Source organism: Acanthisitta chloris, unplaced genomic scaffold (assembly GCF_000695815.1).
Source record: "Acanthisitta chloris isolate BGI_N310 unplaced genomic scaffold, ASM69581v1 scaffold16779, whole genome shotgun sequence".
Lineage (NCBI taxonomy): Eukaryota > Metazoa > Chordata > Aves > Passeriformes > Acanthisittidae > Acanthisitta > Acanthisitta chloris.
The window spans coordinates 108,816-133,760 of record NW_008689980.1 but is presented as its reverse complement, the minus strand read 5'-3'; the positions used below and the strand labels follow the sequence as shown (position 1 = coordinate 133,760).

At 40.4% G+C, this 24,945-nt stretch overlaps 1 protein-coding gene across 1 annotated transcript in view; it reads left to right on the top strand.

Annotated features, from left to right (window-relative positions):
• The window catches only part of ADCY5 (adenylate cyclase 5), a gene marked incomplete at its 5' end in the record, with an annotated part of 210,414 nt that overhangs the window by 104,632 nt on the left and 80,837 nt on the right, over positions 1-24,945 (top strand). Inside the window, 1 exon segment of the mRNA XM_009081649.1 lies at positions 20,777-20,926. Within this exon segment, the coding sequence (XP_009079897.1) occupies positions 20,777-20,926 (150 nt within the window).

Here is a 24,945-nt window from a genome sequence, read left to right as displayed (position 1 = left end):
CCAGAGGATGGTGTAGATTCATGTCCAAGTGTGACTGTTTTACAGCCTTGTCCCTCAAGATAATTTGTTCTCAATCTCCTACTCCCCCTATTACCATTACTGAAAGATTGCAAGATGCCTGGATATTGTACTGGCAGGAATGGGAAGCATCCTTGAGTGTGTTTTGTTTGAAGTCAAGCTTTTGTGATTAGCATCTGCATTTATGCAAGATACTTTTATATGCAGACTTGTATTAATTCTGGTTTGACCTAAGGAAATGACCTTAAATGGACACTTTGAGGGCAAGAGGCAGCTCAGCCATTTGTTCCTCAGCTTTTTTTCTCACCCTGCATTCCCATCTGTTTGATGGAGAATTGGAAAGGAAGAAGGGGCTGTTGTTTGGATGGATCCTTCCCTCCACAGACCCAGCAGTGGCCAGGGAGGTTCAGTGTGGCTGCAGTATTTTTAAGTGTACAGGGACAGGAAAGTCTGAAGAGTAATTTTTATGTTTGTGCTTGTTGGGAACACCGTAATAAATTAAAAGCTTGGGAATGCCTTGTCCGTGTGCAGTCTGTACCAGAACATCATCAGCGTAAGCAAGGAACAAATCTTTCATCCAAGTACATGGTAGCCACAGGCCTTCCTGCCTTTTTTTTTGTTAGTTTTTGCTTCCCTCCCTGTTCCCTCTATTAGTTCTCTGTAGGTGAGCATGTGGATGTGCCAGTGGTGCTTAGGTTGCAGTCAGTGCTGACAACGCAGGGACTTGATTTTCAAAGGTGGAAGGACTGGCAGTGTTGACACAGTGCAATGTGTTAAGTGCCTTGTTGCCCTTTGTCTTTAAGTCTCCTAAACTTACCAGCTCACCTGGCCCCTGACCTGTGCCTCCAGGTCAGGGAAGGGTTTCATGAGGCCAAATCAGGGATCAGGGCAAGCCATCCAGTGTCTGCAGCTGAATTGAGGGAGACTCCGAGTCTCTGTGTGTATGTGATGTGGATGCAGAAACTCAGTTTCTGTTGAAGTTGATGTGCTAAGCCATTGATTAAAGCTCTGCCCAGTGAGCTGTGGCACGTTGGACTTTAAAAGGGGTTTCAGGCTTGTTTTCTGCAAGTGCTGAACTTGATCAAGACTGGTAGCACAAACTGTGATGAAAGAGGGGATGAGGCTCTAAAAAGTCCTTTGTGACAAGCCATGTAGTAATAGGGAGAGATGGTCCTCACTGGAGTATATCAGAAGTCTTAGTAAGATTACACCTTTCAGCTGTGGGTTCTGTGCATTCACTCATCCCCTAGTCCTTGCCATACATGCAGACACTCAGATAGCCATATTGGAAATGCATTCCATCTAACTTTTATTATCTCTTTTTTATTTTTTTTAATTCTTTTGAAGGTAAAGAATCAAAACAGAATTTGGGACCTCAAAATCTCTGCAACTGCAGGAGTTGGCACTTAATGGCAGCTTTGCCTCTAGTCGTGGCATCAAGTTACTTTTGAAGCCTTTGAAGTCAACAGGGCTGGAGGGAGAAAGTGTTGTGTTGCCTCTTTAAAAAGAAACATGCTTCAGTTATATTTGCAGCTGGGGTTCTAATGGCTGCAAATTAAAGCATGTTTTATTTGGCTTTTGTTTTTAGTGCACTTTTACCCCTTAAGGGCACTTGAAGCCAAGGCACAGCTTGAGATGTAGCTGACTGCAGCACGTATCATAGCCATCATCAGCCTCATCTTCTGTCCCTCTGCAGAGCTCATACTCGGATTTGTGTCCCCCATGACACAAGTGTCTGAACCTTTTCAGTTTACTTGCCTGACATTGCTTTGTATGTCTCTGCTCACACAGCAACAAGCAGTTTGTGTCTGGCATTGTGGCTTGGAGTGATGTGAAGTAAACTCTATGTATTGGCCCTGGAGACCTTATTTTCTAATCGGCCTCAATTAAATTACTGTGAATCTGATAAAAGGAAAGAAGCTCAGTTTAGAATGGTGCAGATAGGCACTTAATGTGATTTAATGTATGTCTACATAGTTTGAGGTGCTTATCTGCACATCTGGCCTAAATACTTGTGCAAATCTGACCCATACTTTTTTTTAACCTTATGGCATCAGAGGGAGAGAAGGTAGGTTATGCAGTTAATAGGTTACAGCTTGTTTCCCTGTTGATCCTGGGAGCATCAGCCATCCTGCTGACAGGGCCCAGTTGAAGGAAAGGTGCTTGGAGGACAGTGATGGCGAAGCAAAGTGCACTGCACTGCTGGTTTAAGAGTACTCTGACATGAGAAAATGTAGTCATCCTTCCAGCCACACATTTGCTAGGCCCTGTGTGGTGGAATCTTTAGCAAATCACATCAAACTGGTGGCACAGGCACCAATAAATACTGAGCAGCACCTGGTTTTGACCTTGCTTTATACTCCCTGATTATAAATGTTGCTATGTTTTGTGATTAGCAGGCTACATCAGCTGGCTCAGTCAACTCACTCAAGCAACAAGAAGATAAGATAACTTACATTTTTGCTTATTTGTGTGATAGAAAGTAGTGTTTTGCAGTCATAACTATTTAAAGTAGGGAAGGAAAGGACATAAGACATCTGTCCTAGTAATAAAATTAAGAGGTTTTCTCTTTGTTTGGCAGATAAGTGACAAATGTCTCAGCTCAGACTGTCTTTCTGGAGCCTAATTTCAGCATTCCTTGAAAAATTGACAGAAATATACTGTGTTACCTGGTGCATTGAATTTCAGTGAATATAATAATGATCTTTCTGATCCATAGTCCTTGGATACTGAGGACAAACTGCTTTATGGTTTCACTAAGACCATGAAAAAGGGCCAGTGAGGTTCCTAGATGTCTTCCACATACTTGCAGATGAAAAGCTCCATCTCATGCAGAACATAAATAATTCTTTGGTTCTTCTTCTGAAGTTGTTGTTCTTTAGATCACAATGGCTTTATTTGTCAGTGTCAAATATTTCTAGCCCTTCATGAAACACAGCCTGGGAAACGTTTCTCAAAGTTCATACAGTAGAGTATATGGTTAAGGAAATTTTTTTAACATTGCCAACTTAAAGTGACATAGCAAGAATATTTTGCTTGGCTCTTCCTGCATAAGTGTTGTCCCAGAGGCTGGACAGAGAAGAAGCTGGTGAATGCTTTTGTTAAATTATTGGGCAATCTGGTGCTTGAGAAATCTGTATGCAAATCCTGGCTTTGCTGCTGTTTTTTTCTGTAACCTTGGACAAACTATTTGCTTGCTCTATATATATGAGGCATGAGGGTAATATCTCTCTCATTTTCAACTGTGGTATAAGAAGAGATCTGTAAGTAAGTACTTGAGGGTCATGGAGCCAAAAAATGTCATCAACCAAAGGCATGCCATTTTATCACCACACTTGTACACTGCTGTAAAGAAAAAAAAACTTAAAAAGAGAAGATTTTTCTTATGTCTCCTAATATTCCAAGAAGCTGTTATCACCCTTCTACTCCATGCAGCACTGCCATCTGAGTCTGCCCAGCTTCTTGCATGGCATACCTGAGTGGGATATTCCCCTTTGGGTAGCTGGGTTCAGCTTTGGTTTTCCTGGGTTTTGTAATTACCAGGATACAGGATGGGAAAACTTGCAGCATTCATTTTGTCTGAATGTTACCATGCCTTCTGCATGTGCTTGGCCTCTGTAATATTTTTGCCTGTCTGTCAATTTTCCCTCTGAGTAAGAGCAGTAGGGAGTAGAAGGTTTCTGTTTTATGAGGTATTTCCCCTGCCTCCCCTTGCTTTCCATGCCTAGCCAGACAGTGGCCTGCAGCAAATTCCCTGCAGCATCTGCGTGATTGCATACACATGCTTGTGACACTTTAATAGTAGCTGTCAGATAACATTAATGTATTGCTGCTACAAATAAATCAAGCAGGGCTACGAGCAAAGGAGTGAGTGAATGAGATAGGACAGTCTCGTCCATCACTATCAGACAAGGCCACCCTAAGTATTGTCTGCTCACTTCACTAGTGAAATTGGTGGCTGTATAAAGACATGCTTAGTGGGGACACCCAGTCCATAGCCAGAAGCTTTTCTTTCTGCAAATCCCCAAAGGACTTAGTTTGTCAGTTACTCAGAATAAGGAGAGGAAGCCTTCTGAAATATCCTTGAAGACCCCTTTTTCTTAACTCCTGAGGACAGACCATTTTTGTGACAGATAACTTTCTCATGAATAAGACATACAGTGTTTGGGGTACTGCAGATATCATTGCTGTAGCAGGGTCTGAACCTCACAGTTTGTCTGGTGATTCAGCATGATTGCTGTGCAAAACCCTGTGGCAGCAGAGGATATTGGTCAAAGACTGCAGATTGTGTTGAACAGGCACTGATTGCCTGGCTTGGGTGGGTGGTCAGGTAGACCCTGAAGCCTGAAAGCCCTGGCTGCTCTCCTGACCCTCTTTCTAGGAAGGCTGTAGCTAGTGCAGCTGGTGACCAGAAGAAACAACTGAGGGAAAAGCAGTTACACTGCAATTCCTCCCACAAAATTATAGCCCTCATCTGTCAGTGTGCTACCACTTGAGCATCTCTGTTCTGTGGCTTTCTTTATACTTTGAAGAAATTCATTAACTTGATACTGCTTATAAAAGGCTCTTTATCTGATAGTACAGATGTTTCCAAACTCAGGAGTGCAAACTGTAGCTGGAATACTGTCCTCCTCCTACTCCTTGTGCAGATCCTGGAATTATCTCTTGCATTTTAAGATCTATTAGAAGATTGGCCAGCAGGAACTTGCTCAGAGCTGAGATTGCAATATACCCAATGCACTGCCTCTGCAGACTCTGCAGATACACAGGGAGTAGAGTTTTGGCATTTGAGAACTGCCATAATATGGCTGGAAAATTACTGTGTTAGTACTCCCTCCTTAATGCTTGTTGACATAGTTTTATTAGGTTGTGATAGACTAAAGGGAAATATAGATCATAAACTTAATGTATACCAGACCACTGCCTGGTTCCTGGAAAGCATTAAAGTGTCACTTCGAGTGACGCTGTGATTCAGATGAGTTCTTTGCAAGGCTGAAAGCTCAGAAAGTTTCAAGACTTTTTTTTAGAAAGGAAAAAAACTTCTTGCAGAGCAGTTGCTTTTACTGTGTGAAGGTGGAAAATTATTTCTGAAGGATGCAGCTGTAGAAAGGAGCATCACCATTTTTTAATTTATACATGATTGTCGTGTTCTTAAAATTCTCTCCATGACAAGTCCTTTGTAGTTCCTTAAACTGGTGAAGGTTTTATTATGCTGAATTTGACAGGTTAATGATCGAGTAGGAAATCATATAACACTTGTTAGTGCAGTTTCTGCACAAAATTAACTCTCTCCTTTCTACAGCTAAAATCAAAAACCGAATCTGGAGTTTGGAGGTAGGGCAGAGATTGTAGCAGTACCAAGATCAGTGCTCCCTCCTCTTCTTGCATGTTGCATTTAGGATAGCAAAAGAAACATTAACCACTGTGCTGAGGAGCCAATACCAAAGTAATGGGATTTTGGAGGAATATTGTGTGGGTTATTGTAGTGATGATTAGTCTAATGTGGGATTTCTTGAAGTATCTTTCTCTGCACTCTCATGACTGGAGGTTTGCCTGTCTAGCAGAGGTAGCAATACATGGTGGTTTGTGTGCTGGTGTGGAAGACTGAGCCTGTTTGAAGTGGACTGTCATCCTTTTTTTATTCAGCCATTAGCTTCCTTGCTGGAACCACTAAGAAAACTGGTTTGAATGGGAACCTCTGTGATGTGGGCAGTGTCTGACAGTATGATGAGGGAAGTAACATGGACAGCAATGCTGACATGCCACTGCTAATAATAATATCAAAAAGCAGTAAAGCAGTAAGAAGAGCAAAGGCATTTGCTTTGGCCACTGCTAGTCTAGAGATGTACTTGTGATTTTGAGAGCAAAAGAACTCACAGCCTGTTTTCAGTCCTCGTGCTCTGTGTATATATTTTAATAACTTATGTTTTTCCTGTTTGAACAGAGCAAAGCGTGGAGAACAAGCTGTTCTTCTGGAATCCTTTAGTTCATCTATTCCCAGTAGATTCCAGTGGGAAATAAAATCAACAGTCTCTCCACTTCTGAACAGTGACCCTCACTGTGTTTGCTAATACCTTTCAATGTCTGTCTCCATCAAAACTCAGAATATAATTGCTCAACCAGAACATGCAGGGGAACAAGAAGTAAAGTTTTCTGAGCTTTAAAAAAAGTGCAGTAATTACTTTCGATTTTGGGTGCCCAAAGTAAATACTTTACTGTAGGAACAGCTGATTTGTTTACGCTTCTTTAAGAAATTGAAATTTTTATACAGATACTGAGTTTTAGCTCCTAAAAACACCTCATCAAAGCATCGTAATGAACTGGTGACAGCTATGCACCTGAAAAATCTTTGAGTGTGTGGGCACAAATGCAAAAAAAATTGATTTCCCTCTGGGACCAGGAGAAAAAGGCAGTTTTTTTAAATCTTCTGTTTGAATTTGCATTTGACTTTCCTATCACTTCATGCTACTTAAATGGTTTAGTGACTGAGTACTGCAGCACAGGATCTGGAGAATATTTCTAATGTGCATACCTTGAAAATACAAAAAAAGCTTTTAACTCAGGTGTTGCAGAGCAATTAAAAATGGGTTCTGTAATGCACACAGTGAGAAAGTGAGTCAATAGCCAAATTTAAAAGTTGCATTTGACTTTCCTATCACTTCATGCTACTTAAATGGTTTAGTGACTGAGTACTGCAGCACAGGATCTGGAGAATATTTCTAATGTGCATACCTTGAAAATACAAAAAAAGCTTTTAACTCAGGTGTTGCAGAGCAATTAAAAATGGGTTCTGTAATGCACACAGTGAGAAAGTGAGTCAATAGCCAAATTTAAAAGACAGGAAGGACTGCCAAGATAATTTGAAAGAGATCTGGTCAATGTTACCTGGTGAATCGGTCTCCTAGAAGTGCTAAAATCCTGTTTGAATCTTAACCCTGGAGGTCTGGACTGTAAGTTCATTTCTGTATACCTTGCAAATAGAAGAAAGGCTAGAATTATACTCAGGTGGGCAGAAAACTGTAGTTGAGGCTTTCAGCTCAGAGCAGACTATGGTGGAAGGGGGAATATATGAAGAAATGTTATTTTCAGAAATATAATAGTTTCTTTAAAAGATACCCCCCTGTGATAGCTGTAAAAATTAGTGGGAATAGCTTCAGGGATTAAATACATTCTGTTCTGTGGGAATAAAGTACTCGTGACAATGTCAATATTTTATAGGTCTTAGCAGAAACTGCTTGACTGCATGAGGAAAAAGGTAGAGAGAGAATTCATCAAATTTTTGTTGTTTCTCTGAAGACCCATATAGCAACCATACTGTGTGGAAAATAATAGCACATTCTGGCAACACATCTGTTAATTATAAGCTGCTCAGTGATGGAGATTCTTTTGCCCTGTTTTGGGACCTGACACAGTAGTTTTGTGGACCTGACCAGTGTGTCAAATAAGAACAGTAGGAGGCAATGTATAAGTAGCTATGTACCCTTGTTGTCCTTGCTTGGGTTGTGCAGATACAATAGCAGAATTTGACCTTTCTTAAAAACTAGTGAGGCTTTAGGATATAATTTGTGATCTGGAACAAGATTGTCCTTGGCTCAGCAGAGAAGTTCTGTATATCGGCTGCTCTCTGTGGGTGGAAGGGCATCCAGCCTCCCTTCAGTAAGCAATTGCAAGGATTCAACCTTGGTGTTAGAAAATTCAGCCTCCTTCCTTGGAGGAGGAGAAAGGACTTTCCTGTAGATTCTTCGAACTGACCCTTCTGGGGAAAGGAAGTTGTAACAACAGAGCCCTGGTAAAGCCTTACGTCCTTGGGATCCCCTCAAACCATCCTGACTTCAAGTCACAGCACAGCATAGAAGGAACATTAGTTCTGTGAGCAGTGATGATCACTGCACATTGAGCAGGTGTCAAATGTGATTGCTGAAAAATATTGTGGACATGTCCACGGTGTGTCCAGCAGTGAAGGTAATAGTCTGGGCCCACTGTCTGCTTGCCTAAAACCTTTCTCATGTGTAGGGTAAGTAGTTCCCATGTTGTCCATCTCCTTGCTGTGCTTCCTGTGTTGTGTCCTTTATCAAGTATTTAGAAGTTGGGCATGGTAAAAATTGAAAGAGTTAGGGGGACCAAAGTTATTTAACAGCTTAGCACTTGCTGGTGATAAATTTTTGTTTAAGGAGCACTGGAGTACACAAATGGAAAAGTTACATACTTTGGTGATCAGGGATGCAGAGAACCTGTCTTTTTAATCATAAGAAAGCATGAAGAAATGTGTATTGCCTGTTTGATGCAGCTGTTACAAACAGAGCAGGTAAAAGGGGCTCACCCACACCTAGTGGGTGAGATTTAACTTGCTGGTGATAAATTTTTGTTTAAGGAGCACTGGAGTACACAAATGGAAAAGTTACATACTTTGGTGATCAGGGATGCAGAGAACCTGTCTTTTTAATCATAAGAAAGCATGAAGAAATGTGTATTGCCTGTTTGATGCAGCTGTTACAAACAGAGCAGGTAAAAGGGGCTCACCCACACCTAGTGGGTGAGATTTAACTGTGGCTAGGCAATTTTTTTTTAAGATTGAGATGCCATGGCATAGGGTTCTCACCTCCCCTGAGGGAATTGCACCTGCTGTTAGGAAGATGATTTTCAATGTCAGGGATCTTTGACTGCTTCCAGGCACTTTAGGAATCAGTGTACTTGAGCACATTTTCTGTCTGCATTCAGACCAAGGGCAGACCTTTCTCTCCCTGAAGTGGAAGCTGTTAATGCCAGGTGCATCTTTTGTTCCTGAGCTGATGTTCAGCACTCAAACTGGGAAGCAGGAGCTTTGCTGAGAAGGCATGCTGGCAAAGAGGCACTTCATGATCAACCACGTTGTTTTTCTGTTCAGTGTCAGCTACATTGACTCCAATTCTCGTGGCTTTTATGATAGTATATAGGACAGTGGACTTAGGACAATGTACTCTCTATCCTTCCTCTTCAAAATATCCTGCTCACATTCCTTGAATTAAAGAAAGGCATAGGAAGTAACCCAGTTTTATTTTCCTGGGGTTTTTTTTTGTTTTCAATCTCTAATTCTCTTCCTTCTTGTTGATAGATAACTTCTGGCATTTTAGTTCTTGTTGTTTAGAACTGGTGTGTGCACAGTTGGATGATATCAAGCATCTGACCCATCTGTAGTGGTAAGAATCAGTAGGGAAGGTAAATATGCTCCTTGGAGTCCAAGTCCTGGATATTCAATTGTATCAACTAAGTATCGAAAGTCCAATAAAATATGGTGCTGATTTTCCAACTAGTTTCTCTTTCAAAGAAGCACAGCTTGCTCTGATCTGTGCAGTGCTGATAATCAGATATAGCAATATTACACTGTAAAAGTGATATTTTAAGGGCAAATTGAATCTCTGAAGTTGGGGACTCATGCTAGGAAATGTGACACATCGCCTACTGAGCCTTGTTTGAAACTGATAAAAACTTGCCTGTGAGCTGACGAACATTATTCAGCATTTAAGTGTTTGCTGCAGCCTCAATTCACTTCTCCAGTTTAAGGCAGTCTCAGGACAAATACAATGTTTAATACTTACATTCTCTGCCAGCAAGGGATGGCAACAGAGACTGTTTGCTTCTTTCTGAAACTGCAAAGACATCAGGAACTTTTCAGTTAAATATGAATGCAACAAGCAAAGTGGTAGATGATAACCACATAAGAAGTTTCTGCCCAGGCTATGGTAATAATGAAAACATCAGAGGAAGCTAGCAGTGGGCAGTACTCTTTGTGATGCCAGTGTGATGCCTGGCATTATGCTTAGCATCAAATTGCTGAAATAGTTGGTTTTACCAGTTGATTTCTGCTACAAATGTCTGAAATAGTTTCTTAAGAAGGAATAGGGTTTGGAGGGTTTTTGTTCATAAGCAGACAAGATACCTCTGAGTCAGTGTATTTTGTGTCTGATGTTCTTAAAGAGCAGTTGGCTACTTTTAAAGACTGTCTGTTAGACCTCAGTGGATGAAGGAAGTCAACGACTGAAACGACCTATTTAAGTCTTTTCTTCTAGTCTGTTCTCTTTCTGTATTCTCCTGACTTTGCATTGCATATCTGAAATTGTGACTTTCACCATCCTTTCCCTTTTTCTTCTGTTTGCTGCTATTTTTCCAGCCCTGCAGCAGGATGTGTATTAGAGGGTTTGGGCCTTCTGTGCACCAGGTGATGTACCACTCATCACTTCTGTCAAGGACCATCTGCTTTACCTTTGAAGGGATATCTTATATTTACTTATGACTGACTATCAGAAAGCACTAATAAGTGTGTCATGAAATAACATCTTAGAGATACAATTAATCATTTTCTCTAGTTTTGTCTAAAGTTGATACAGTTAAACTGAGAAGAATAGAGAACTGGTTCCAATGTCTTTATCCTATCAAAAGTGGCTTAGGAGCTCCCTATTGGATTTAGACCAACAAATGCTATCACATTATAGTAGTAAGCCAAAGAACCAGTCTATGATTTCAAGCCAGTCATGGATCTGATCACATACTGAAAGACTTTACATCATTTTGTACAACCTTTTTAAAAAAATTGTTATCTCTTGCTAAATTCTTTATTTGCATGGCCCTCACTTCCCAGACATAGAGGCAATAACTGTACTCATTTTTCATTAAATAGAAAAACCTCTCTCAGCTCTGTTTTTCATCTTTAAGCAATTATTTATCCAGTTATCATCTGCATTTGAAGTCCTTTTGGTTTTAAGTTTACTATTAAATCTCCCATAATACAAAGGCAGATTTGTGAAAAGCTTACTAGGCAAGGCCAAGTGCACAGGAACTGTGTTTTTGGAAATGAAGAATCTAGTGCCATGACTAAATATTTCAACAGTGATGCAAGAGATGATGATGACAGGGAAAGAAGATTGCAAGCTAATTTGTTTGTTGTCAATATTGTTCACTCTGGGAAAAGTATGTGTCTTTTTGGAATATATTCAGAGAAATATTGCTTATAATAGAAGTAAAGCAAGTACTGCTAATCAGTGGCCTTTGACCTTCAACAGAATTGTGGTATCAGTTTTTGGTTGTCACAGGTTTCTAAGAGGCAAGTGGGGAATGAACTGCATAGTTCAGAAGGTCTCTTAGGTCGTGTCTTGTTGTCATATTACAAAAACTTCTGAAAATAAGTCCTCCTTATTTTTTCCTGTCTTCCTCAGATTAGGTTACTTTAAATATTCATAATTTATCATTTTTCAAAGTTCAATTCTGCAGTGTACAGTATTCTCTTGGGGAGGTTAGAATGATATTCGGTCTATTTTAAGTTCACCTCAGAAAACCTATTCAGCTGCATAATCTCTGATAATGATCTTTGGGAGAATAAAAGTACATGCTCAATTACAGGCTCAAAATTTTCCACTAGCAGAAGAAATTCGGATTTGGTTTCTTTATATCTTGCCCAATTCTCAGCTGACCCAGCTTATTTCAATTCAAAGAATCTTCCAAACTGTGCATCTCCAGCGAAGTGAGCTTGATTTGTTTGTTTCTCTTTAACAATTGAACTTTTACAGTATTGTAATTCTTATATTTTCAGTATATTCATCTTGCACATTTGACAGCGAGAAAAAGCAGGTTTAAGATCCTAGCAAAAATATCCTTTAGCTATAGCATATCTTGATTCAAGAATCCAACTTCTGCCATTTCCTAGTGCTGACAGAAAGGAATGATGTGTTCTTATGGTTGGGACTTGGATAGTGTTTTCAATATATATGCCTTGAAAGTTTACCTCGAAATATTTTCCTTCAGATAGTGCAAAGCAATTACAACTGTGCCTTGCAGAGTCTGCTGTGAAAAGCTTGTGTAGTAGCAAGCAACCAAATTGTTGAAGCTATTGGAACAGAATGAGATTCAGATTGTCTAATTTTAAAATAGCCATTTGGTTTGGTTCTGAAATCATGAGTCCGTGTGCTTGTGTGTGTGTTTGGGGGAAAGACACAACTGGGGAGCTGAGAAGAAAGTCCGGGGGGGATAGTAACAAGATTTCCCATATAAAGAAGACAGAATGAAAGACACATGAAGAGTGCAGTAGTGCAGGTCCCAATAAGGGTTGTGTGCCATGAAATAAAGGCAGGCTGCATTGTGTTGTGTAATTCATATTATAAACAGAGCCGGTCATAACTGCTGTCGTTGGGTTGTCTTACACTTGTCTTTATAAACAGTTCTGAAGAGTCTTTTAGAGCTTCTCTATAAAATCTTTATTATATTACTGTAGACCTTTGAAATTCAGTATGCCGAAGCTGAAGGCCAAGGAATGTGCCTTCAAGCTGATCATTGTGCTCAGTTAAAAATTGGTTGGGAATTTGCCTACCAAGTCTTTGTGTTGTTGAAACCAAATCTGTTTAGAGATCAGTACGTTCAGCTGCTCGAGCAGCCAGACCGTGAGACACAATAACAAATCTCAGACTTGTATGCAACCTCTCTCATGCAGAAGTAAACCTGGTTTACTGCAACAGCTGGCAAAACCACACATCAGAGAGTATTCAGTTGTGATCCAGCCAGATCCCTTACAGATTGGCTTGTTTATTAGTGGTGGCTGTGCACAATCTTTGCTATGAATGCTGCTCCTTCACCTCATCTGGTACAAGCCACTGCTTCAGTTCAAGAGTTCAAACTTTGCTGGTGGTGCTTGGTAAGTCTTGTTTATTAAAACTATATGTTGGGATAGGGATGTTAATAGGAAGGAGCAGAGCTTGTGGGCAAGCTGCCTTGGCTTGATTTGAAATCCAGCAACAGAAGAAGAAACGAGGTCTTCTTTAAATCAAAACCAAAATATCCATCTGTATTCCATTCTTTCTCCAGTTTTACATTTCTTCCCACACAAACAAACAAAACCAGCCTAACTCACCACCTCCCAAAAACACACATTCTAAATGCTTGGGAAATAACAATTTTTATATCTTACAGACCATATTTAGGGCACTCATTTCTGCCTGCTGAGCAATTGAAGAATGTTCCTTTTTCCCAGATAAATAAGACTTTCATGTAACTGCATAAATATTTTTGTTTTCCCAGTGACCTGGAGGTGACGCCTGTGCTTAAATGACGATGGATGATAAGGGGTGATGCACTGCCTGTATCTGAGTCCAGGGCTCCCAGAAATATTCCCAGAAACACTAAGGACTAGGGTTCACTATGATGGGGTGTTCATCTTCATGATTTTGCTTATTTAGTAGATATTTTCTCTCATGGCCATTGAATACAACCACAGGTCTTGGGAACATGCTTCTCTGTGAAGTGACTTTGTTGGCAATGTGTAGGATTTTGGGAAAAGCAGAGCACCCGTTGACAGGAGGATGCATAAGGGAGGTGGTGGCAGCTTGGAGGTGACTGTGAAGAATTGGTATCCTGCAGGACAGGCTTCAGAGGTCTCTTCTGCTCTTTCCACGTGGTTGGTATGGCTGCCAGGCACAACCCATTCCAAAGGAAAAAATGCAGAAAAGCCAAGTAAACAAAATCTTGCTCCCATCATGGCTCAAATCAGCTTATGTATTTGCTTGTTGAGTTAGTTGGCATATATTAAGTGGAGTTTAATGTGTGCATCAGTATAGCAGACTAATTTTAGGAGAGCCTGATAGAAAACCTAAGCATTTGTCCTCCTTCATTTGCACCCCTTCCATCAGATAGGGAAGGAAATAGGATATAAAAGATGAATCAAGCACATTTCTTGACTTTTCTCCTCATTGATTACAGCTTCCTTTAACTTCAGAGGCATTGTGGAGAATCTGGATAACCAGACATCTTTATCCAACTTCTATTCTATTACAGTGTTTTCTATTAATACCTATTGTATCTTCTTACCTGAACAGCTCCTCCTGTCTGGAGAGCACAGGGACAGGTGGCACTGGAAAGAAAACAACTCAAACGTAATTACAATAATTTGCAGAACAACTGATTTTGCTGGAATATCAGAGTTTTGCTTCACTTCCTTAACTAAAGTCATCATCTAAATTGCCTAAGCTATCATGCGTCTGTGCAAATTTTGTACAGTTGTCAAAATTATCTTGATGTATTTTGTGTGTGAAGATGTGAGTCATGCACAGAAATTCTAGGAGCTTTCATCCACTTTCGTGTCCTCAAAGAGATGTACCTAATGTTTGGAATCCTGTTTGAAAAGCTTTTATTTCAGTAAGATTGTGTTTGATTGCTAAAGTCTTGGTCACAGAAGTACCTCTGTGGATCAGAACTAAACACACTTCAGGGAGATGAATTCACTCATGGTGCAAATGCATTTTCACTAGGGTCAGATTAAGTGAGCTGGAGTGTTAGAAGTTAAAAAGCTAAAAACACTGCACAGTATTGCTCGTGAGATCTGTAGCAATCTCAGCCCTCCATTTCTATCATCTTCCTTCTGGAGGCTGCCACAGCAGATTTGAAATTGGCCAAACCTGTGGCTTGTGCTCAGCTCTCGGTGCTGAAGAGAAGCATCTGTTGTTGTGCCATCTCTTCAGATAGAAGCCACTGGGTTTGAAGGAGGCAACCTGGTTGCAAAGACTGAGGTGATCATTGAAATAATAAAGCAGGGGTTGAATTGTTAGGAGGGCAAGGGAAATGTCCTTCTTTCAGTGGAAGAAGCCTTCCCCTAAGTGGTTTCAGGGTCTCACTCTTGCATCCAAGGGCCACAGGGTGTTTTCCCTGGAAGCTTCCCACACAGCTGTCTCTCCCTCAGCCATGGCCTGTTAGCTTGCTTCATCAAATTCACCATCAAGGGTCCTTGCATGAAAACCAGGGCTGATCCGTAGCTCGTAAAGTATAAGTGTGAAGATAAACAAACTTGGTTGCCACAGAGATTGGGTGAGGATGGATGATAAACCCAGGAATCTCCTTCCCTAATGTTTTATTGCTAGTGAAGGACAGCACTTTCTTTTCTTTTCTTTTCTTTTCTTTTCTTTTCTTTTCTTTTCTTTTCTTTTCTTTTCTTTTCTTTTCTGTTTCTGCAGAGACTTTTTTTGTACTTATCATCAACTGAAGAGATTTGCTGCATATCTAGAGCCTCATTCTGTAGTAAATCCTGCTACTTTGTGATAGTTAAATTAAACGATGACTTAAGGAAGCATTTAAACTTACAGCACTGGCATCAGTAGCACTACTCAGAGAAGCCTTTGGAAGGCTGTGGCTGTAACCAGTTTTCTGTTCTGGTCAAGGTCCAAGTAGTGGTTACTGCACAGCAGCAGCAGAACAGAGAGGGAAGGTACCGTATAGCAACTTCAGAAAATTTGTTCTTAGACTCTAGTGTATTGATGTAATCTTTTTATATTGTAGTTATCTCTCAATACTCAGTAAAAGTACTTGTCAGTTTTAAAGTTGAAACCTCCTGATTTCTTCACTGGTACTTACACTGTTCTTTACTGGCCAAACACTGGGAGAAGATCATATGACTTTAATTGTTTAATTATCTTTATAGCATAATCTACACATTTTTGCTATCTGAGTATTTTGCTGGTTGCAGCTCTGGGAAATAAAAGATGTTGTATATACAGCACAAATACATGAGTAATTTGATCTCAGAGCCAGTTGATGTTCCCTTTTGTTTTAATTTTCATTATGCCTTTGGCTCTGTAGCTGCTCCAATTTTTTTATTAGTCAGTTGTATATAAAGAGGCAATAGAGGGTTAATTGCTGTCCAGGGAAAGTGTTTAAAAACCAGCCCCAGCTATACCTTATAACAATAGCACTTTTTCATAACATTTGTCCTTTTTATCTTGAGAATTTATCTGTACTTCCAATTCATGATTGCACTTACAGGTGTGGTAGAAATATCTTGGATAGTTAGAGCTTTTGTAGTCATCATATTTATGTTCTTCCATTGTTTCCACTAAGTATTCAAGATTTCATAATAATTTTTCAAGGTCAGAAAAAAGAACTCTAAAAATTAAAGCAGTTTTCAGTTTCTGCCCCTGCAATTAATAATGGGCCAGACTGCCAATTCAGTATACAGCCACTATGAAATGTAGTCTAGAAAGTCAGTTGTTATCTACTTTGACCTTTGTTGTTGCACAGATAATCACTTTCATAAAAAAATTGCTACTGGATGAGTATCACAAGAGCTGGAAAGCAGAGGCAGAGCAGTGTCACACTCTGGAAAGAAGGGGTGCATAGTTTGTTGTTTGCTGCAGGTTGTTTTCAATGGCTTTTTAATCTCCACGTTTGTGCTGTATTTCTCCTTCTGACAGTTTTACTGCCCCACAGTAAAAGCTTCAAACGTCATTGTTTTCAAAATGGGACTTTATGAAAATATCAAAACAGTATTTTGATTTAAAGGAAAGATAAATCAAAAAAGAAAATACTGATTAGTGGTGTTGGAAACTAAAGGGAATAGCCTAATGCTGTGATCTCAGAAGAGAAATAACCCTGTTCCTCTGAAAGAAAAGTGGACCAGAGCAGAATATCTTGGTAAAAAACAGGTTCTGTGATTTTTATGATAAGCAGTGATATTGCAAGGACTATGGCCCACCGTCCCATGTTGGTAGCCAGACTTGTGTGCTCTGGCAGAGGTGGGGAACTCACAAAATTTATCTTGACACTATTTCTCTTAAGCATGTTGTTCTCTCTTAATTACTTATTGAATATCATCTGGTGTTTGAAGAACTCCTGAATAGAAACACAGCAGAGAGAAGCATGACAATATTGATGCAAACTGATAACTTTTCTGCTTGTGGAGGCCTGGAGGTTCTCCCCTGCCCACCAAGACATCCTACATCTTCCTCAGCCTAGTCTGAGGTGCCTAAAACATCCATTTTGTAACAATAGTGTGAGGTCGAATTTAGCACTCGATTTCGATTTTGTAATACCAGGTTTTCATAACTCCTATAACACGTGGAACTAAACTGTTTCCATCTCTGCCTTTTTTTTCCTTCAGTCACCAAGGGGGAAACAATATTGAAAACAGTTTCCTGTGGGAGATTCAACAAAAGTGTTGCAGTGCGCTGTTTGTGCGGTGAAATCAAAGGGACTAGAAACTGTCTGTTCTGTTTTGTTGTCTGAGATTGAGTGATCTATTATTTCAGTGGAACAAAGAAGTCATGGTGGTTTTTGAAAACCCCTCATAGTACATAGCTTTTCCTTAGGTACTGAGTCACCTTAACAGAACTCTGCCTTGGTATCATCCAGAGAACAGCTTTTCTCTGCCTCACACAGGTGATAGAAGAGTAAACATGTTAGTTTATGAAATACTCATATATGGCAATACTGCAGGCAGGTTTAGTAGCTTATCTGCTAGTTACATGTAAGTTAAATGATCTTTTATAAACTATGTTCCAAAATCAGAAGAGTAGGAATCTTCTGACGCTAAATCTCTAGCTAGTCGAGGGAAGGAAATCAACTACAAAATAGACAGTTATATCTTTCCATTGCCTTGAACAGCTCTCCAAGCACAGATTGTCTGAAATAGCTGCCATAATATGTTTTTACTTTTCAGGCCATGGAGCTTAGGGAATCAGTTTTTTAGTATCTACATCGTCTCTTTCCTCCTGGGATTGAAGCTGGTTACCATAGCAAAATGGCAAAGAAGCTGATAAGCAAGTAGTACCATTTGGCAAACAGGATATAAATTTATTTTATTAAGACAGAGGACTGTGAAAAAAAATAGTGCTATTAGAATGTTTTGGGGGATTTTTTGCTTTATTGTGTTTTCAAATACCTGTCTAGAAAATGGTTGTGAACAAATCATGCTCTTGCTGAACTAACAAGCGTTGCTGCTAATAGCAGGAGCTTCAGTTTTAAATCTCCACAGATCTTTGAGACTTTCACAGGAAAGTTACACAGTAACACAGGAAATACAAACTAGTTTCACTCTTTACATTTCAGGCTGTTGGGAAGATGCCGTATTGAGAATGAAACCAACTTCTCTTTACAGAATAGATACAGATACCTGTCCCTTGCTACTAAACGATTACATTGCAATATAGTGTTAGTTCCTACTTGATGAAGCGTGGTCATCTAGGTCTGTTGTGTAAAGCCTGCAAAGTCCCTTGGGTTTGTGTAAAATATCATCAGGGAGTTCTGAAAAGTTCAACTGCTTTGTGTTCCAAAAATCTTATCAGTAATGTCAGGTCTGATGTCGTATTTTGTACTCCCCATTGACAATGTTGGTCTCAATGTACAATATGAACTGCCTTGAACAGTACAGCTTGGCTGTTCAGGCATCAGCACAGCAACAGTATCTTTGTGGGTGGATTCCTCTGGGGGAGCTTTCTGTTGGCACAATACCAATTTGTTGGGAGAGACCCAAAAAGGGCTTGTTTTCAGGGCCGTGTTCCTCTTTTCTGCTGGGTTACCTCTTGATATGTTGCCTGGCATCTAAATCACCTGTTGTCTCCTGTTCTTGGTGCAAGACTTGAGTCAGTGTTTTGAGGAGTTTCTTTTGGGTTTGTGCTAGTGACTGTAAGTAAAATGAAGTCTCAGAGTCCCAGGATTAAAACACAAAACTGCTTATTCCCTTAGAATCTTCTGTGCTTTCAGTTTTATCAAATATACTGGCTTATGCAATGTTCTACTTACTGCACAACTGAATAGCTTCAATAGAGAGGATTTAGGAGTCTTGCTGTAATCTGGGCATGCAAAAGATGCTGTTTAGTGTTAACCCCTTTCAGTCAATACTAACCATATTGAACTTGTAGAAGTGCTGTTCACAGGCTGAGAGTCACAATCAGTGCATCCATGGAATGAGAAGTAACTCCTAGAAAAACTCTATTTTTACTCCCTTCTTAAGCTGTTTCTTCATTATAATAAGCACCAGCATATTTTTTATGGGGGGATTTTTCGTCTTTAAAAATTATCATTATCAGCAAAAAAAACCCCAAAACCATTGAATGCCCATCAGATGCAGCACTGGGTTAAGGTAACTGGGCAGGAATTGACTGGTGTCTGATCAATCTAGGGGAGAGAGATGGAGGATTTTGGATCTGGCAGGATCCATCCAGTCATAGAAAGAGCTGAGTGAGAATAAAACTGTGAAGGGACTGTGTGAGTTTAGGAGCAGAACTTATTTCATGTCCATGTGTATGACCTGTTTCTTCAGGAGTCCCATCTCTGTGCAAAGTGTGAGCTCTGGATGGAGGGAGTGATCTGTAGGGGCTGAGAATAATTTTCTCCTTGATAACCAGTTTGCAAATACATATAGCTGCCATTAGTGATAATCACCTGTGGGTATCTGTAACCTGCAGGTTATTGTACTGTAGTATGGTATGAAAGTATGGGAACTCACTGTGGGGATGTAACCCAAAATTCAGCACCTGGTTGCAGAACTTGGGGAGTTGGAGTGTTGCCATCTGCTGGCAGCCATCCGCAGAGGGAAGTCCCTCAGATAGCTGTAGCTTAAGGTGTTGCTTATTTTGAGCTGAAAGATGTTTTCCTGCCTAAATCCTGTTTCAAGTCAGAGCTGATAATGAAAGAATTGTTTCTGTCCTTAGCATATGGATGCAATCAAAGAGTTAAGAGTAGTCTTGATGGGATTTTTTTGAGAGGTTGTTACTCTTGGGATGTGTGTCCATGTTTGAGATGGGGGTGGCTTCTCTCTCCTGCAGTGTCCAAGTTGGTTTGGGGAGTCCTGTGCTCCCACTGTGAGCTCAGGGTTTGAGGGGTGCCCTGCAGCTCTCCTGCCCTTCAGAGCCTGGCTCTGTGTTTTCAGGGAATGAGCTGGTCTGGAAACTACTTTTTATATCCTGCAAGTAAAAAAGTAATAAAAGCAAAGGATATATTTGGACTCATTAGGGAATAGACCAAAGATCTGTATTATTAAGAATCTTGCAGGTTTGACAGTCTTTCCCCCTAGAAGAGATGAGAGGTATTTCAAATAAGTCTGTCCTCAAAGGGAGGTCCAATACAGCTTGTGCAACTCTCAAAAAGTCATACTGTGACTCACCTCTGTCAAATGAAATGTTTACATTATGCCATCAGATGTGGTTTTGAACATTTTGCTTGAACCATGTGCCACCAATGGGCATGAAGTTTTTTTCCCCTTTTTATTAAAAAATGTTTGAGAAATAAAAGGCTGCAACACAAGTTTTTAGCAAAAGTTATGTACCTGCTTCCTGACAAAACATAAGCCACAGGGGAGCAGGAGACTGATGTAGTTTTCCTTCATGCTTGTCCAGCCGAAATATGCTTCAAACTTAACAACTCTTTCTGTAGTCATGTCCACAGAAATGTCAAAAACTTTTTTTTTTTATCTAGTGACATAAAATTTTGAGTTGGAACTAGATTAAAAAAACTATTTCAGTTGCTCTGAAACCATGTGAATATGAACAGTTTGCCTTCAGTATTTTAAGCACTGTTTCAAAATAATGGTTTCATGTACCTTTGATATGTTTCCAAGCCAGAGATGTAGGTACACAAACATAGAAATATTTGTGTTCCTCTGTCAGATCTGTCTGCATGAGTCGTCGCTGACTCCCAGTGATGGAGCAATGATGCATTTTTAGATAGACTTGTGTCACAGTAGTTCCAAGATAATGGATAACCAAAGGCAAGATTACAGAATTACTAATGGAATTGTATTTTTATCAATGAAGTAATACACAGTATTAATATATATTTGAGGGCATATATGACAGTTTATATTTTAAAAACTGGGGAGGTAAAATACACTAGAATTAAGAGCTTGAGGTTTAAATGTGTCTTGGATTAAGGAGTCATGGAAGGGGCTGTTTTTTGGCTGGTGCTTTGTTGCCAATGGCAGTTTTCCAACATGTAACCAAGTATTTTTCTCTTCTTTTTTTCTTCCTTGTTGCAGCTGGTCTCCAATGTTCTCATCTTCTCCTGTACAAACATTGTAGGCGTGTGTACCCACTACCCAGCAGAGGTGTCCCAAAGACAAGCTTTCCAGGAGACCAGGGAATGCATACAAGCCAGGCTGCATTCCCAAAGGGAAAACCAGCAGCAGGTAAGAGCAACAGTTGGAAATAAAAAATGAAATTACTGAAACAGAATCAGCATCCAAATTATTCCTGTAGGATGGGATTTGCAAGCTTCCTGCTTCATGAGTAATCCAAGCAAGAATAGGTTGCTGATAGAGGACAGAATTTTTAAAGGTTTGAAAGAGAGCTCAGGGGTGTAGTTCTTCCCCAATACCCCAATGGAGTTTGCCAGAGACATCAACATATCCTGTGGTCTGTGCTCTGTGGATTAGAATTGTACAGTACACGGAGAGTCTGCATAGTTTTTTTGCACTCATCATTGAAGCCACGTGTTGAATGCAGATGCAACACACAGGCTTTGGACTGTCCCACTTTGGAAAGTCAAAGCATGGTGTGATTGTCAGCAAAACCACTGCCAACAGGTAGCTGCAAGTCAGGTTTCAGAAGTGAAAGGTAGAAATTGGTCCACAGGACATGCTGTTCCTTAATGGCTTCAAAGAGGGTCTTCTTCCTGCATTTACCCAAAGGTTCCTACCTGCTTGCACACCTCTGTATGCCTTGTTGGCCTCAAATGAATTGTATGTGCTCAAAAAGTAAGACTCATCACCAACTTCATTGGTTTTTTGCTATAAAAAGACCTCTTGCTGCCAGCATACAGCTTAATTGTCAAAGGGACTGAATGTATCTGCTCCCCTAATTCATTTGTGGGTTCTCTTGGAATGAATCTCTTGTGTCCTGGGAATTAGACATGAAAGACATTTTGGGACAGCTTAACTATTCCCTTGCTAACACACATCTCTGCCCTGCAGTACATCTCATTGTGGTCTGTCCAGTCCAATTTGAAATGAATCATGAAACTGGACTTCCACTCATCCCTTGGGAGATATCTCAGAGCTTGGTTGTGGGTTTGGGGAGAGGTCATGAGAATAAATTAGCTGGAGAGTCTTTGCATCTCTGTGGCAATACAGCTTAATTTTCCTTCATATCTCAGCCCATCTACATCTATGTCTTTTGGCAGTGTTTGATGAGGTACCTCTGGCTGACACACTTGCTGTTTAGTCCTTACTGTGAAATAATGTGTACACATGCTTTATTTTGATAGTTTGTGTATGAAAGCAAGATTCACATTCAAGATTCCTTTTTCCTTTGCAACAAATATGTCTCAGAGAGATGAAATGAGCAGCCACTCCTCCTTCCACACCTTGAAATGGATTCATCCAAGAGAATATGCCATTTTACTTATTGATTACACCTCTGCTCTCCCTGCTGAGAGACTGCCTTAGCAGCATGGCTGAAATGCTTGTGCTGTTCTGGATTTAGGAGCTTCTGTCTCAGAAGCAGCTCATGAGAAAAGCCCTGACAAATGCTATGCCATACATAAGAAAGGCAGAACATCAATAAAACATGGGTCAAAGCCAGTCACTGCCCTCCAGGCCTTCCAGCAGTAACTGTGGGTCCTGGCAGCTGGGCAATCCTAATGAGATTATTTACTGCCACAGCCTGCACTGACACTGATCTCTGGGTTCAGTTCAGGTGCATCTCTATGCATAATGCATTGAGATAATCAGGAGGTGACAACAGACACAAATTAGGGCAGCTCAGTCCACATCCAGGAGAACCAGTCTCCAAACAGGTGTGTGCACAGCCCAACTGTTAGGGTTGCATGTCTTTTCCTGGGGGCCTGATGGTGGCCCTGTGTGCTGTTCTCTATTAAAGGCAGGCAGATTTTCTTGGGCAAATGAATGTGTATTTTCCTTTATTAAGCATCTACCAGCACCCAGTATTAGCCAGAAAATAAATAAAAAATCCAGACTGTCCATGCAGAAGTGAGACAATTTGTGATTTCAGTACTTGAGATTAATGTTCCTTGGGATGCATTTGTTTAATGTATAATTTAGTGGAACTATACTTGCATGTTATATTGAAGTGAGAATTATATATGAATTTGCCCTTGCTTTTTTATCAGGTCAGAATGCTGCCTTGTTATACTTGTAAAACAGCAGTCCTAGACACCTCGCTGGTGCATAATAAGTGATTTTACAGCGAGGGCTGCAGTACTTTCTAGTCGCTGTAGCAAAATGAAAATTGTACTCTAGTGGAGACTTTAATTTCTGTGCTCCATTTGAAATAAAACATAGGGATTTTGTTGTTTTGAATGCCTTTTAATGTGGCTTGTGCTATACAAAGGCACTTGTTACAGCCTTCTCCTGTTAGCTTCAGAGGTTATTTTCAGTGATTGTGTTGCTCCCAACAAACAGAATAAAGATAATGCTTAGCTCTGTAACACGTCTCGACTTCCTAATTAGTCGCTGCGTGATGGGATGTTGTGCTACATGCATTTGTTTCACCTGATAAGCCTATCTTATTCCCTGATTGTTGGTTCAGAGCGACTCTAGCTTGGCTTCTGAGATCTCAAGTGTCTTGAAGATATTGGTGATTTAATCTGCAAGCTCCTATGCTGTCAAGAAGAGTAGGGGTGAGGGCTCTCAAGTAAAAGTTACCCAGAAATCTATGTGAAAATCTCTTGGAGTGCTAGTAGCAGAAACTCAGGCTCCTGAATGTGTCTCTGTTTGGAAAGCAAGTAAACCCTCCATGCTCGTGCGCCTACAGGGAATGTTCCAAACCTGTGGGTGCCCCTGAACCTCCCATAAAGCTCTGAGTTATTTAGAGAATGTGTAAAATCACACATAAAATAGCAGCTTTCACACATTTGAGGATGCCTATTAGAATATGCAAATGACAGCAGCATATACACCAGTTCCTCTGGAAGGCACACAAATGTGTTGTGCTTTTCTGCTCGAGGAGTGCACCGAGAGCTGACAGAAGCCTAAGGACAGGTGCAGGATTCATGGTCTTTTAAAGAAAAAAATGAATCTGTAACTTTTAGCACCTGCAGTATGCTAGTGGAGGTGAGAGTACTTTAAAAAACAAGTATCTTATCAGGATTGCTGCAGTTTGGAGCAGAGATAGAATTCCCCCCAACACATCTTCTATGATATTACTAGTACTCTTCAGAGACTGGAGGCAAGAATCAATCTCTTTCAGGCACACATTGAAGGGGGAAAAAAAGCAAATACTGGGCAGTGCCGCAGACTATAAAATATTTCAGTGCATGCTGAGCACATTTTCAGTGAATTCATCTTCTTCTGGTTACCCCAGGATTCCTCTCTCTCCTTAGAGGAAGAAATAAATGGGGAACTTTCAGTTAAATTTAGGAATTAGAAACCAGAAATGTGCCTATAACTGTAGTATGGGGAAGTGGTTTGATGATGTGTGTAATTAGGACAGGATTGCTGACCCCTCTGAGTCAGGGCTGTGTTTGAGCCCTGCTGCTCCTTGTGTTGAGAATTAATGAGCTGTTAGATAAGGTTAGGGACCTTCGTTAGTGCCACATTCTGCCTGTGTCATCACGAAGGAAGGCAGGCCCTTTTTTACCCTCTGCACATAAAGGAAAATAAAGACAAGAGTGGCACAAGCTTTTGGGATTCTTCAGCTATTCCAGAGCACTGCCTGCAGGTTGGACCACAGTGGAGCTGATCCCAAAGGAGATGCTCCTCACATTCTTAAGCCATAGCAAAAGCTTCTGAATGCAAGGGGTGTGACTGGGAATAGAATGAAGCTCTGGGCAGAATTCTCAGGTGTGATTCCTGAAATACACAAATGCATCCCTAGGGCACAAATTACCTGCAGATTTAAATTCTGTAACTTTGGCATGAAATTGGCACCAAATTTAGAATAATAGCAAGCACTTGATTTTCTATGAGTTGTTAGGAAAATCACCAGAAAGTCATGATTTTGTCATTTGACTTTTTCAAGCTCTATGTGGAATAGCTTGCACAATAATGTTATAAAAGTCACACTAAAGCTATTATCAGCAAATAAAAGTGCCAGGGAGAGGCAAGGAGAGCCACAGATTGTTGATGCCAGTGGTGGTTATTAAAATTACTCTTGTGGGTAAGTAGGTAGGTTTGCAGGTCTTAATGCATTTGGGCACTAAGAGCAGTTTAAAGTGCAGAAGTCTAACACTGCATTGTAGAGCTGAGCT